Source organism: Colobus angolensis, unplaced genomic scaffold (genome assembly GCF_000951035.1).
Source record: "Colobus angolensis palliatus isolate OR3802 unplaced genomic scaffold, Cang.pa_1.0 Scaffold104, whole genome shotgun sequence".
Classification (NCBI taxonomy): Eukaryota; Metazoa; Chordata; class Mammalia; order Primates; family Cercopithecidae; genus Colobus; species Colobus angolensis.
Window position 1 is genome coordinate 11,158,065 of NW_012111364.1, and position 15,059 is coordinate 11,173,123.

Below are 15,059 nucleotides of genomic sequence, written 5' to 3' on the forward strand. Positions count from 1 at the left end.
TTGAGGAATTCAGACTTTAAAAAATGCCCTTGAAATGAAATTTAATCACTGCATTTTGAGACATATAAAATATACTGCAAAGTGTGAGATAGCGCTACAAAATTTTTATTACATAGAAATCATTCAAATGAGAAACACCTCCTAGATTCACAAACTGTAGTATATATGTCTAATAAAAATTACTCTTAAATCTTACGTTTCCCCTTTGAGACATTTATTGTTCCTGGAGAAAGCAATATTTTTTTCTTATTCCTAAATCTGTCTTCTATTAAACTAGGAAGTTCTATAAATCAGTAATAACTTTTTAGATATCAACCTCTTCATAATTATGTCCTCCAAATCCAGGTAATTATTTACATATTTTATACAGAAATAAATAGGAGAAAACATATGTTCTATTTGATTGGGAGGAGATATAAAGATTTAGATTATTTTTCAGCATTTGTGAAGTTTGGCTTTACACTCTTTTATATTACATTTGAATAATTAATTCATTTCACACAGAGAAACAAATACATCCGATGATGCTATGCAGTTCTGAAGGAAGAACATGTATTGCCAGGTAGGAACTGATACGGATTGTTTCAATATATGGCTTTCATTAAATAGAATCCTCTACATGAGTTAGTATACCTTGAGTGTACTATGGCTATGGTTTTAACCATCTAACGAGTCAAAATGAATGTTTGGTTTTAGTCAAATCGAGCTCTGGGTATTCTGATGCTTTTGCTGTATTTCTCAACAGGAAGTGGGTAAACTTCCAAACAAGAATGATCTCAGATTAAGAAACAACACCAGCATCTCGAAGGCTGTCTGTTTGTACAATGAAATGACAGCAAACAGAGAGGCCTGCAGCTGTTTTCCTAGATGCCTACTCTGGGTGCCAGCCATCTGTGTTCATTTAGATGGTGTATGTGTGTGTAGGTAGGTGAAGGGAGGGGGAGAGACAGATCTCAGGTTGCAGGTCTGAGTGTGGTCTCTGATACAGAATGAAACCTCTGCCTGGTGCCTCTCAAACAAGACCCTCATCTGCTGGTCTCTCCAGAGAAGTAATTTCACCAATACCAGCTGCAAGGGGTATGTTTTGTGTTTTCTTTATTCAAAGTGAAAGATGTTAAACAGAAATTTTCAGAAGCACTTTTGTTTGGAAGAGGGGAAAGAAAGATCACGGGAACTGGAAAACATCCATGAAATTAGCCCTAAATCATGGCCAATACTGATCATTTCCTGACAAGCTGTCTATCAACCAAGCCACAACAATAGTTTATTCAAGGTCCTCTGGTGCTGACAGTGATAGAGTATTGTTAATTAAATGTTGGTATAATGGTGGATATTTTTAAATTTTAACTCTCATAACTGCAGTAGTGGCTAGAACAGCACTCTACTATCAGGAGTCCTCAAAATACATTGTTAATGTCTGCCTTACAGATTGCATTAACAGGAATTAGAAAAATATCAGTTTGAAGTAAAGTCCCTGAGAGCTTATTTGACTCACCTAAGAGCAGTGAAAGAGAACAGAAAGTAGAGATGCTTTCAGTCATGTTAGCTCCAAATTTGGTATTTATTTGTGAAAAAGTCTATCTAAATACAATGTCTATAAATAGGAGATGGAAATGAGCTAATTTGGCTGTGTGATTTTACTTATTCATTATTCATAACCAAAAAATTCTGGTTGCCTTTAATTAATGTTATATTTCACAACATTTCTATATGGCCTGAAATATCATTAGAATATTCTTCCAATGCTATTCTCCCACCCTCTCTCTTTCCCACTTACTCTGTCTCCATCCCCTTCTCTCTCATTATCTCTCTGAGTTTTTGTAGCTCTCATTTATCTGACCTTCTGTGACATATTCATACAATTTCACAATATTTCTATGGCCTGAAATATCATTAGAATATTCTTCCAGTGCTATTCTCCCACCCTCTCTCTTTTCCTTTTGCTCTCTCTCCACCCCCTTCTCTCTCATTATCTCTCTGAATTTTTGTAGCTCTCACTTATCTGACCTTCTGTGACATATTCTGGTCTTAAACTTGAATTGGTCAATGTTGTGATTTTAACACCCATGTGCTAATGTAAGAGGAGGGCATGCCAGATTCTGGGGTTAACTTTCTGGATGTCATGTCTGCTTACAGAAAAATGATTTGTATTCCCAACTTAGTGTCAAATTATTCATTTATGAAATTATTATAAGGTGTAAAACTATTCCTCCTAAGCCCTTCTCAAGAAAAAAAATCTTTTTATTAACTGGACGAAAAAGCTGCTTGAGAAAAGCTCCCAAAATTTATAGTAGTAAGAACATTTCAAATTTCTTAGAATGCTGTTTCTAGGGTTTGCATGTAATCAAAATGCTTAAGAGAAGAGCAGGAACACTTATTAAGTATTTCACATATTTTGAGAATTATTTAAAATGAGAAACAGACTCACCTGGGTAACATTTTGCCTTGAAAATTCACTGGCCCGAGTTTGTACACCACAATGCAAAAGATGCATAAGGAACTATTTAAGCTGAACTCTTTCTATTCTGGTATTTGACAACCACTACAAGAGATTTCTTCCTGGGTGTAAAGCAGTTTCTTCCTAAGGGCTCTGATAAACTCTGTCTCTACCTTTTGCAATTTGTGTCTTCCTGTTACTCTGTCTTATTTCATGAGCCAGCAAGCACATATCTGTCCAGACTCTTAGGATTCTCACAAAAAGTACAGGACCAAGATCCTATACTCAAGAAGCTTAGCATGTGGTTAGGGGGCAGCAAAACTAATACATGTAGGAAATAAATGGAGAACCTATATGTTTTGAAGAGCAATAGGAAATGGTTTTGAGAGATTAGGTGAGTAGAAAGCAATGGCATAGATTAGGGAAATAGCTTGGCTTATAAGACTAACACTGAAGAGAGCCCTTTCAGTAGAGAAGAAGGCAAGGAAGACATGTAAAATAACGTTGGGCAGATGAGAGGGAATCAATTCATTTACTACCTTGAACTTAATGTCACTGTAGATTCTTGAGTGGGGAGTGACATGATGAAGCAGGTGTTTAGGAAAATCACTCTGACAATGATATTGGAGGTTTGGTAGGAAACAGTCTGGAAGCATGGAGCTGTATCAAGCAGCCTTTGGAGTGATCCACAGTGATCAGACTTGGACTGAGGTTATGGCAGAGTTAATGAAAATAGCCCAATCTTGAGGATACTTTAAAGAAATTAACAATAGTATATGACAGACTATAGGAGAAGGGCACTGGTAAATCGTCCAAGGTGACATCATGATCTCAAGCTTGGAAAGCTGGAAGAACGCTGGTATCACCCAAAGAAATGAAAAAGTTGGTAACTTGGATAGGAAATGCATTTTCAAAAAGTTATAAAATGTATTTGAGAGTATGGTAGCTTCAATTGACATTCATTATATATATATATATATATATATATATATATACACATATATATATACACATACATACACACATACACACACACAAACACGCACACATAACGTTCTAGGCCAGGCATGGTGGCTCATGCCTGTAATCCCAGGCCAAGGTGGGCAGATCACTTGAAGTCAGGAGTTCGAGACCCGCAGGGCCAACATGGAGAAACCCTGTCTCTCCTAAAAATACAAAAATTAGCTGGGTATGTGGCTCCAATCCCAGTTACTCGGGAGGCTAAGGCACGACAACCACCTGAACCCAGGATGCAGAGGTTAGAGTGAGCCGAGATTGCGTTACTACACTCCACACTCCAGGCTGGGAGGCAGAGTGAGACTCCATCTCAAAACAAACAAAAGGTTCTAATGCTCTAGCATTCTTACTTTTGAATATACAGCACAAATAATTGAAAGTAGGGATTTGAACAGATGTTTCTACATCCGTGTTTACAGAGCAGCATGATTCACAATAGCCAAAAGATGGAAACAACCAAAATGTCTATTGAAGGATGAAGGAATAAACAAAATGGGGTGTACACACACACGAATATTATTCACCCTTAAAATGGAATGGACCAGGCATAGTCGCTCACACCTGTAATCCTAGTACTTTGGGAGGCCAAGGCTGGTGTATCACTTGAGCCCAGGAGTTCGAGACCAGCCTGGCTAACATGGCAAAACCTTGTCTCTACAAAAAAAAAAAAAAAAAAACAACAACTAGTTGGGCATGGTGGCGTGCGCCACCTGTAGTCCCAGTCGCTCAGAAGGCTGAGACAGGATGATCGCTTGGACCTGGGAGGCCAAGGCTCCAGTGAGCTGTGAACACACCACTGCACTCCAGCCTGGGCAACAGAGTGAGACTCTGTCTCAAAGTAAAAGAAAGGAATGAAGCCCTGATACATGCTAAAACATGGATGAAACTTGAGGGAATTATACTAAGTAAAATAAGCCAGATACAAAAGAACAAATGTTGCATGATTCCACTTACATGTGGTACCTGTAGTAGTCAAATGCCTAGAGACAGGAAGTAGATAGAGTTTATCAGGGGTTACAGGGAGAGAGGAATGGAGAGTTACAGTTTAATGGGTACAGAGTTCAGTTTGGACAGATGAAAACATTCTGGAGACAATGGTGGTGACAGTTGCAGAACAATGTGAAAGTACTTCATGCCACTGAAATCTATACTCAACAACAGCTAAAATGGTTAAGTTTATGTTATGTATATTTCCAAATAGAAAAATGGGTGTCATAAAAAAAGGCCATGTAAACACTGAGGGCAAACCAAATAAGGGCTTCCAAGAAGCAAGTGGAATCTGTACACCTGAATTCAAACTTAGGAACTGCCACTTACTAGCTGTGTGCCTCTTTTTCTTGTCTACAAAAGGGTACAATGATGAGAACTAAAAGAAATAACATGTAGCACTCCTTTTGTACTTGGTAGGTGCTCCATAAATATCAATTTTCTTTACAGTTAAAAAAAATTATTCTTCAGTTTGAACTTTTTCCCTGGACAGAATTAGACTTCAGATATATTACTGTGCATCTTTCATGCCAGAGAATAACTTCAAAGAAGAGGTGCAGCAGCTGTCAGAGAGCAAAGACGTGCCTCGTTCATGCAGGAAGGGCACCTCTTTCCTTATGCAAAGACTGAAAAACAGGAAAACGTAGCAGTAAATATGGGACACCCTTTGTCTGGCAGCTTCCCTTCCTGCCTGTGCCTCTAGCCCAAATCTCAGAAACATCTGTCACATACACTTGACTGTGTTTGGTTTTTATCTTAAAGAATCTTTATGACTAAATAAACTAATAAGACATGAGAAAACTTTCCAGTTCTCAGAAAGTTGACAGTTTGCTCAGAAATGCCCTGATGATTTCAGTTCTCTCAGTTCATTGGTAGAGAAGGAGGTTCAAGGGAGAAGTAAGACAATGTCATGTTAAAAAGCTAGCACTGCCTCTGGTTAAGAAAGAAAACTGGAAATTATCATAACTGTTAGCATGTGGTTAGAAAGAATTTTTAAAATATCATAAATGTTACAAAAACCCTTAGATATTTTCATGACTTCTAAAACATTATCATGTTCCTGATTAATATAAGAAGAAATTTTTTTAATCAAAAAGGATGTCAAAGCCAGAATCCACTGATGAGAAAATACTTCCAAAAATCTAAATAAGTAACCAAACCTCTCTGCTTTAAAAGAAAAAAAGAGATACCTCTGTAAAACAGATGCAGCAACACAAAGCGAGATACATGAATTTAGACATTCATTACATTTGTGTACCCCACATCAGTATCCTTAAAAACTGCAAGTAATCTCAGAGATCCTGTATGCTGGAGCTAAGACCAGAATCCAGGGCTCCTAATCCTGAGTTCAGTTTTATGTTCCACTGTATCCACTGCCACTGCAGGGGGTCACAGAGTGGTCTTCAAAGAACCCCCCAAAACCACTCCCATATCCGATACTGGCATAACGGATCCAAAATAAAGCCATCTGGACAATTTTGATTGTGATCCTGAGATGCCACCTCATCCAAAATAAACCTCACTCGCTCTGATTTCCAACTGACTGACAATCCACACCACACCTTCCAATGTGACCACATTTGGCTTGGGCTTGTGGTTTGCATGTTAGTCCACCCCCACCCTGACCCCATGAATAATCACCTCTCCAACTGAAGTTCAGACGACAGGCATCCTGCCTCCTGCTTTACATCGCAAGCATTTTAAAGAGACGCCCTTGTGGTCTTAATTCCTGGAAGACAATCATTTACACTGTACAAAACTTAAAACTCTAGGGAGGCGGTTAAGTAATTTAGCATTTTTGTTTCATGTGAAAATATTATTTCCAGTTCATAGTGGGAAGTTCAAAAACATTGTTTCTTATCATTAAAAGCTCTCAGAAGTGTGTAATCTAGGCTATTTATAGGTATGTTCCCTATAAAATGCCCTGAGGAACAGTATACAGGTCTTTCTACAAAGAAATACCTTCAATATCTTTTGTTGTTTGAGGAAAAGTTCTTTAATTTAGAGTTGAATAGTCATAGAGATAAACACTTTAAAGTCCTTGGAATCTGCAGTTAGTTTAACAAGCTTTTAAGACAAATGAGGAGTGTTTTTCGTCTGTAACGTTGTGATGACTGTGAATTGGAAGTAGAGAGTATACAGCTCATCCATTCAAGAAATTTTTTTTCATCCCATTCTGTTCCAGACTCTTCAAGGCAGTTGGACACACATGGATCTGGCCCTCAGGGATCTCACAGTCAAGTCAGGGTTCTGTACAGGATTGAATAGTGTCTCCTCACAATACCCCTGCACAATTCACGTCCACCAAGAACCTCAGAATGTGACTTTACTCAGAATTAGGGTCTTTGCAGATACAATTAAGGTGTAAGTTAAGAAAAGGTCATACTGGATTAGGGTAAGACTTAAATCCAGTCGTTGTCATCCATATGAAAAGAGGAGAGGGCGCACAGACATAGAAACACACGGGCCATGTGCGTGTGAAAGTGGAGGCAGAGACTGGAGTGATACAATTACAAACCAAGGAAGGCCAAGTATTGCTGGCCACAGCTGGAGCTACAAGCAGCCCCCTCCCAGGAGCTTTTGAGGGATGGTGGCCTGCCAACACTTTGACTTGGTTCTTCCAGCCTCGACAACTGTGAGAGAACAGATTGCTGTTGTTTTAAGTCACTCAGTTTGAGATAATTTGTTACAGCAGCCCTAGCAAACTAATACAGGCTCCATCTTCAAACAGTCTGATTTAATTGGCCTGGGGTAAACTTGGGCATCAGTATTTTCATGAAAGCTCCCTAGGTGATTCTAATGTTTTAGAACCATCACTCTAGATTGGTAGCTTTCAAAGTCTTCATTAGCATCAGCATCAACTGGGAACTTATTACAAATGAAAATTCTCTGGCCCCACACAGGCTTCCCAAATTAAAAATTCCAGGGGTAGGGCTCAGCAATTTGTAGCTTAACAAGCACTCCAAGTCATTCTGATGCCACTAATGTTTGAGAACCATTGTTTTGGTTGATAGGGGATCCAGGGAGCAATGGAAAATAATCAGTGAACAAGAATGGAGCAAAGCCAATAGGCAGGCATATTTTAGAAAGTAAGGGAGGAGTGTTCATGTGTTCTCCTGGAGGTACGGTGACAGTACATCTGAAAACCTCAACATCATGCTTGGTGTTGCTTAGAGGTATGTGTCCAATCAATCATCTTCCAAGTGCAATTTTTGAAGACCTACTATTTTTAAATGTGAGGGCGGCCCTGACAATTTTCTTGCTCTTCAGGACTATAGCCACCCAGACTCTACATTAAGATTGTATCTGTACACACATCCCAGGAGGCAGAGAAGGAGGGCAATCTCAACACCTGAGATGAAAAACTTCATTGAGGCCAACTTCTTTTCATTCAATTATTAGAAAACTGGCTCCCTTTGCCACTTCTTTTACCCACAGCCCAAAGAACAAAACAGGCCAATACATTTCATTTTGGCATGGAATTATGCTCTTTGCCAGAATCAAGCTATGTGAGGCTACAGTAACCACTAAGGATGGGGTAACTGGAAATTGCCCCCCTTGATGAAAAGCCTTGGTAAAATCCACATGGCTGGCAGTTGATACAAAAGAAAATATTAGATGTTATTTTTTTCAGAGATGAATGGTTTAAGAATCCAATTTAAATATTTTTATTTGTTTGCTTGATTTTCATGCTTCTGACCTCAAGCAGAAAGGCTTCCCTGGCAGCATTGACAAGATTCTTTCTCAAGTTGCTTGCATTGTAGTCACATGTTCAGCTCAGCTTTCTCTTATGCCTTTATGGCCCTAGTATTGCATTGTCAACTTAAGATACCATTTCCACAAGCATCAAGGTAAAAAGTACTAATTTTTCTTATAACTCTTTCTCTTACTTGATCTAGATTTAGAAACTACCCTGACAGAAAGAATTAACTTCTCATTTCTAGCCAGTACAAGAGAAATTATTAAGTAGACCAAGTTTGTCTTTGAAGTCCCTTTCCGTTTCTTTTTGGGGTGCTCATCCCATGCACCCAGTGCCCACAAGCAGACGATTGCTCAGGACTCCCATCTAATTGGAGTGGTCCCTCATTTTTCAGATTTTTCTTCTTCTCTCATGTCTCATAGTACATTGGTCTTGTGGATTAAGAAGACCATGCTCTCCCTTGGTTAACAATAGGGATATTGGGTTGATGATTGCTATTTATTAATTAGCTGAGGTTACCCTTACTAGATAAAGTAATATTTTAACCCACATGAAGTACAGACATCTTCTTACAAGAGGAAATGTGAATGATAAGAACAGCAAGCTCTTGCAGACATAGCTTGGGGACATCTGCCTGGAGTCCTTACAGAGTTGCCCCAACTGGCTGGTAGCTCATTGATGTCAAAATCAGCTAGTGTGTTTGTTAAACGAAATGTAGACTATTGCATTCCACCTTAGACCTTCTGAATCAGAGTCTCAGTGGTTGGCACTCAGGAATCTGAATGTTAACAACTCTCCTGATTATTTTTTGGTGCACTGGAGATTGAGACTCTCTGGTGTCATGGAAAGATCCCCAGATTCAGAGTTGGCAGGCCTGATTTTTAATCTCATCTTCACCATGTGCCATGTAGTCCTGGGCAAGTCGTGCCTCTGGTTTTGGGATTTAGCTCCTTTACTGTCACATGCAGGTAAAAATACTTGCCATGTCCACCTTAGAGAATAGTTGTAAGGCTCAAATGAGTTAAAGCCTCCAAACTGCCCTTTGTATTACAGGGCTGGCACTAGAGTAAGGTGAGTTGGATACTCACCTTGGGGCACAAAATTAAAGGGGGTCCCAAAAAAACCCATAATCAAGATGAATGATATTATAATGCAATATTTTAAAATAAAAATTAGTGCATAAAAGTCCATAATGATCAAAACATCAACACTTGTGATGTTTTGGGTTAGTGTTACTAATTTTTTTCTTTTGGCCTCAAATTCATAGTATAGCATGGCATTGTTACTAATATTTATTTTAAAATTTGATGTTGTGTTTACTGTAGATATTTTGCACTAGTTTTGATTTTTAAAAAGTACTTCCATCAAAATATTGTTTTCTTGATTAATTGATTACTGTGTGGTACTCCCTTAAAATCTGCACCTTGGGTTAGTAACTCACTGGTCTCTCTCTAGTCCCAGCCCTATAATGTAGAATAGGTTGTGCAGATGCGTGTTGTTTTTACCAGGCTTGGACTCTCCCAGCTCCAACATTTCCTCAAACGGTTGCATGCTCACGTCAAAAAGCCCTGCTGGCATCCTAGTTAAATTCTGCCTGTTGAATGGTGGGAATGTGGTCCTAAGAACATAAGGCAGGCATAGGCACGCGCACCGTGCTTTTCAGGGGCCTCCCTTTCCCAGGGGCACAGAAGAACTCTTCATTGGGATATTTGGTGTGAGAACGAGTTTAACTGGTGTAACTGGAAAATTTGCCTTTGTTTAAGGAAGAACTCCTCCTGCAACTACACACCCATCCCAGAAAAGTTTGGATTTGCAAGTTGCCTCATGTGTAGCTTTTTCTTTCAAAGGCTACTATTATGTACCAAGGTTACCAAGTCCTCTTGTGCTGGAGGCAAGAGTAAGTGACACCCAGACTGGGTAGCTGGTAACCAGGGAGTGGAATAATTAAAAAGAGGCCTGAGGGTCGGGGAGAGGGGTAATCTACTGAGCAGAAAGAAGCCCCTGCTCTTACGCTGCTTTTGGTTTCCCCACCTCACTCAAGGAGGCTGCTTAAAATCCAGTAATGAGAAGACACAGGGCCAGGTGGAACAGGTGCCCACCTCCTCACCTCCTGCCAACCTGAAAGGTCTAGGATAATACCTTCAACTTCTTTTATAGGACCCCAACGTTTGTGCAGTGTTTGCTGTACAAGGAGGAAAAGTGGGAAGAAAGCATGGCATAAAAAGAGGGAGGAGACCCAGCATGAGAAACCAAGCTCAGCAGGCCAGAGGACCCTGGATCCATGAGAGTAAGCATCCAGCCTTCGCAAAGCAACAGATAAACTTAGAGACGCCCAACTCTGGAGTGACAACAGAGCGAGCCTGGGTGTGCAGGTAAGCAGATGACAGCCACAGAAGGAAAAAAAAAAAAAAAAAGGTAGAAAAAAAATTAACTCTCTAAGTCTTTGACACCAGATACTAAAACTAAAGACCAACAACATTGTGACATTCTCAACCATGATCTTTACACATGATATTTTCCTTTCTTCCAATTCTTCCCCGGTCCATACATAATTATTTTTAGAATAAAGTGTTATACAGCTTATCACATATCAGAAAAACCTTGGTGGCTGTGGTAAGTTAAACAATGTCCCCCTCACCCCCCACAAAAAGTCCACATTATAATCCCTGTACACTGTGAGCATGTTGGCTTACAGAGTAAAAGAGATTTTGCAGATGTGATTAAGAATGTAGAGACGGGAGGCCAGGCGTGGTGGCTCATGCCTGTAATCCCAGCACTTTGGGAGGCCGAGGCGGATAGATTACAAGTTCAGGAGTTCAAGACCAACTTGGCCAACATAGTGAAACTCCATCTCTACTAAGAATACAAAAAATACAGGGCATGGTAGCATCCCAGCTACTCAGGAGACTGAGGTAGGATAATCGCTTGAACCCAGGAGGCAAAGGTTGCAGTGAGCCAAAATCGCACCACTGCACTCCAGCCTGGACGATAGAGTGAGACTCCATCCACCTCAAAAAAAAAAGGTAGAGATGGGAAGATTAGCTTGGTTTATCCAGGTGGGCCCAGAGCAATCACAAGGGCCTTTATAAATGGAGGCAGGAAGCTCAGAGTGAGTAGAAGGAGTTGAGAAGATTAAAGCAAGAGGCTGGAGGGATTGAGGGAGGGGCTTCTAGAAGTTGAAAAAGTCAAGGAACCCCCTGAAGCCTTGAGAAGGGATACAGTCCTGCTAACACCCATGTTTTAGGCTTCTGACCTCCAGAACTGTAAAAGAATCAATTTGCCTTGTTTTAAGCCACTAAGTTTGTGGAAATTTGTTACAGTGGCAATAGGAAACCAATACAGTTGGTAATGGGTTAACACTGGTCATTCTGACTTTAAAAAAATTTTGCCTAGACTTAATAAGCAATGACCTTGTCTTGCAAGTAATTTGGTGGCAAATGTTCAAAGCTGGCAAAACATTTACTTAGCTGTGTATTTGGAGGACCTCAAAGTTTGTTTGAGCTGAACATGGCATAGTGCACAGGCCTGACACTTTGGCAGCACCCAGGTCAGTGCTATATACTATGAGGCACTTAATAAATGTTTTTTGTCAGTCTGAACAGGAATAACAGCTGACTGTGGGTTATGGTGTTCCCATTTCCACCAGGGTAAGACAATTTAGAAAGTTGGATTCCAGAGACTTGAATCATGAAATCTAATATTTACAGCTCCACCTCAAGAAAAAAGAATTGGGCAAGGTAATGGACCAAAATATAAATGGATATAAATGAGTAACTTTTCTATATGGTGAGAGGATTTTTAAGGATACCAATGAAATAGAGTCATTTGGAAGAGTTAGGATTTGGGAGGTACTTTTTGGTAAGTGAGTGGAATAACTCCTTGTCAATTCCATGCTGGCTTCTGCATCTACTTGTGGCTGTGCCTTTTCTGTTCATAATGGTTATGGCACTGATGTGTTTATACTTTCCAGTGGAGTCTGAATCAACAAGGTTTATACACACACAGATAATTCAAATCCATAAAGCCATGCCTGTGATTCTCTTCAGGTGTTTATTAACTTAGAGTGAGGCACATGTAGCCACACTTAGCATTTTACCTTGTGGTTTCTGGCTGTCTTCTCTGGTTCACATGAAGAGCTGCTCATTCATCTTCACAGTTAGAGAGATGCCACAGTTTGATGTGTCTTTGAAAAAGAACTTCACTCTATAGAGAGTTAAAGTCATTGTGGTGAAGATGAAGTTGAAAACAGGCATATGATTTTCAGATTCCTTTCTGAGCAGCGACCACAGGCAGGAAGGAGAATGTACTCAGTGGCTACATGAGTACACTCCGTAGGGCATAACCTCTGGACCTATTCTGCCAGCGATTGCATCCCACATTGCCACTTACTAGCTATCTTTTCTTGGGGAACTTACTTAACATTTGTACCTTAGTTTTCTCATCTCTAAAATGGGGATGATTGGATCTACCCCACAAGGTTGTTGTGAAGATTGCATAAGTTAATATGCATGAAGTGTAATCAAATGATTCCTGGCCCACAGCATTTATCATTCTTCTTCATGGGTCCTTCACTCCTCCCACTGCTCTACTGAGCCCCGCACCATCCTTGGTGCCAGCACTGTGAAGATTGTTCTTGCCTGCCTGGCTGTCATTTAGGTGATCTCTACAATCTGGCCCCAGCAGAAAGAACTTGCTGGCAGCATATCAATAGCAGAGATGGAAGTCTGGTCATATGGTGTCCACATCTATTGAAGTAATCATGCTGATACCAGTTATCCCTGGCTCCCTGTCTTCAAGGCACATGGTAGAACTATACTTCCTAGCTTTCTGTGTGGCTGGGTGGGTCACATGACAAGTGCAGACAGATGAGTTATGATTAGAAGCATTTAATTGTTAATACATATTCTAGTGCTCTTTCCTTCTGCCATCACAACTGACGATGTTTCAGACAGTGACTTCTCCATCATGCTGGTTCCAGAGTGAAAATAGAGCCCAGCAGAGTCTGTAGCTGAATACAATATGGACACGTAGGGTGAATGAGAGAAAGCTTTTGTTGGGTTTAGCATCTGAGGTTTGATGGTTTGTTACTACTGCAGCACATCCTTACCTATGCTAACTAATATGATTATCATTGACTAACCTGACAACAGAAGAATCTTTCCACTTCTACTGTGATGAGGAACAGAGTTTTACCTGTTATATCTTATTATTAGATAGCAGCAGCCTCTGGAAATAATTCTATCTCTACCACTTCTTACCCATGTGGCATAAAGCCAGCTACTAAACCTCTCCATGTTTCAGTTTTCCCTTTTAAAAGTGGGAATAAATAAGACCTTTCTCATGGAGTTATTGATCAAATGAAATAATTAAATAACGAGTATTTAAATTTTAAATTTAAATGAAAATTCAAATGAAATAATGCCTATGAAGTAGTTATTCAGTCCATAATATCCTCGGTAAACAGTAGTTGGTCTTACTAACACAAAGGAAATTGACAAAGCCATGCCATTTTTCCAAAGCAGTTTCTAGGACCATATTATCTCAAAAAATCCCAAGTTTCCACTGTAAATTTGAGCTGTAAACAGGTTAATTCATTGCAATGGCCTGTTCATCCTTCTTGTTAGAGTTTAGCTATCAGTCATCTTGTTGCTGAGAACAAAGCCAGCCTAGTTGTTTGTAAGCAGGCCTCTACAGAGACAAAAACTTTCTTGTATTTATTTGAATATCCTCTGCTGCATCTAACACTGTGCCTCAGCTATATTTCTGGATCTTTATTTGTTTTGAATGCTTCTTATGTTTAATTTCTGCCATCTCCATTAGGAAAACAATGTAATCCTTCCTCCAACGCTCATGGTGTAAGTCTCCATGACCGGGCAACATTTGCCCCCATGTTTAAAGAATGTAGTTCTATAAGATTCGTTGACCATCTGACAGGAATTCCTGCACCAAATGGTCAGTCAGTGAAGATCTCTTTCCACTGGTAACTTTATCAAGAAAGTAAGATACAAGACTGTATGTAAGGTATATTCTCCTATGTGAAATCAAGGGACAGAAAATAACTGGAAGGAAATATTCCAAAATATTAGCAGTAGTTTCTCTCAGAGTGTGATGTATACATTTGGATGGGTGATATATAAAGTACTTTTCATAGACCTGGGCAAGAGATGTTTTAGAGGGCACCACATACCACAATCACCCACAAATAAATGTATTAAAGAACACACGGATGCCTTTATCACTCAGGATGTGGCACTCAGAGCTGGTCCAGCATAGTCTATAACACTTAACATCACTCTCATGACCACACTGTTCAGGTCCTAGGGAAATGTACCTCTGTATTTCTTCCCTGTATCCTTAAAAGAAAAGCTGACCTAATTTGAAAGTTGATAAAAATCAGGGATTATGACGATGTTGCTTCAGAATTCTTGGAGGATGTAAGAGAAAAATAGTACTGGGTTATGAGAAGAACAAAACTCATCAAATTCCTCCCTGAAGAGAACATAAATACAATAGATTCTTTTACAACAAAGGGTCATTTCTCAATAATGCCAAGAATCCTTTTTCATGCTTCTCTTCTTGTTCACATTCCTGGTTCCCATGCTACTCAATTAGCATAATATTCAGAAAAGTTGCAGATGGTGATTTAGGAACACTTTGTAATGTTAACATTTCATATTACCCTTAAATTTGTATGCATGCATCATATGTGTATCATGGTACCAATTCTTTATATTGGTAACTAGGTGGACATAGAGTGTTTACAATGTGAATAGTGTTATCTCTATAAAAACAAGATTTAATTAAAATGTTAATATATGAAATGAAATTTTGGCATATATTAATTACAACTTGAATTTTACCTTTTAAAGTTAATAGATCATTTTGAATATTTTAAAAGACTTTTGTAAACATATAAAA

The 15,059-nt window shown here is 39.4% G+C and overlaps 1 protein-coding gene across 1 annotated transcript; it reads left to right on the forward strand.

Moving 5' to 3' along the window:
- The first annotated feature begins 550 nt into the window (after positions 1–550).
- LOC105512779 (chromosome unknown open reading frame, human C7orf76) lies at positions 551–12,765 on the forward strand. Its single transcript, XM_011943384.1, has 4 exons — positions 551–562; positions 10,299–10,513; positions 11,849–11,875; positions 12,702–12,765. The coding sequence occupies exons 1-4, from the start codon at positions 551–553 to the stop codon at positions 12,763–12,765; spliced, it is 318 nt and encodes a 105-aa protein (XP_011798774.1).
- Positions 12,766–15,059: the final 2,294 nt, after the last annotated feature.

Bases quoted from the DNA above. Each gene is read 5' to 3' on its own strand.
- LOC105512779 (XM_011943384.1), top strand. The intron at 10,514-11,848 runs GTAAGCAGATGA...TAATATTTACAG, and splicing joins GAGCGAGCCTGGGTGTGCAG to CTCCACCTCAAGAAAAAAGA. The intron at 11,876-12,701 runs AAGGTAATGGAC...CATTCTTCTTCA, and splicing joins TCAAGAAAAAAGAATTGGGC to TGGGTCCTTCACTCCTCCCA.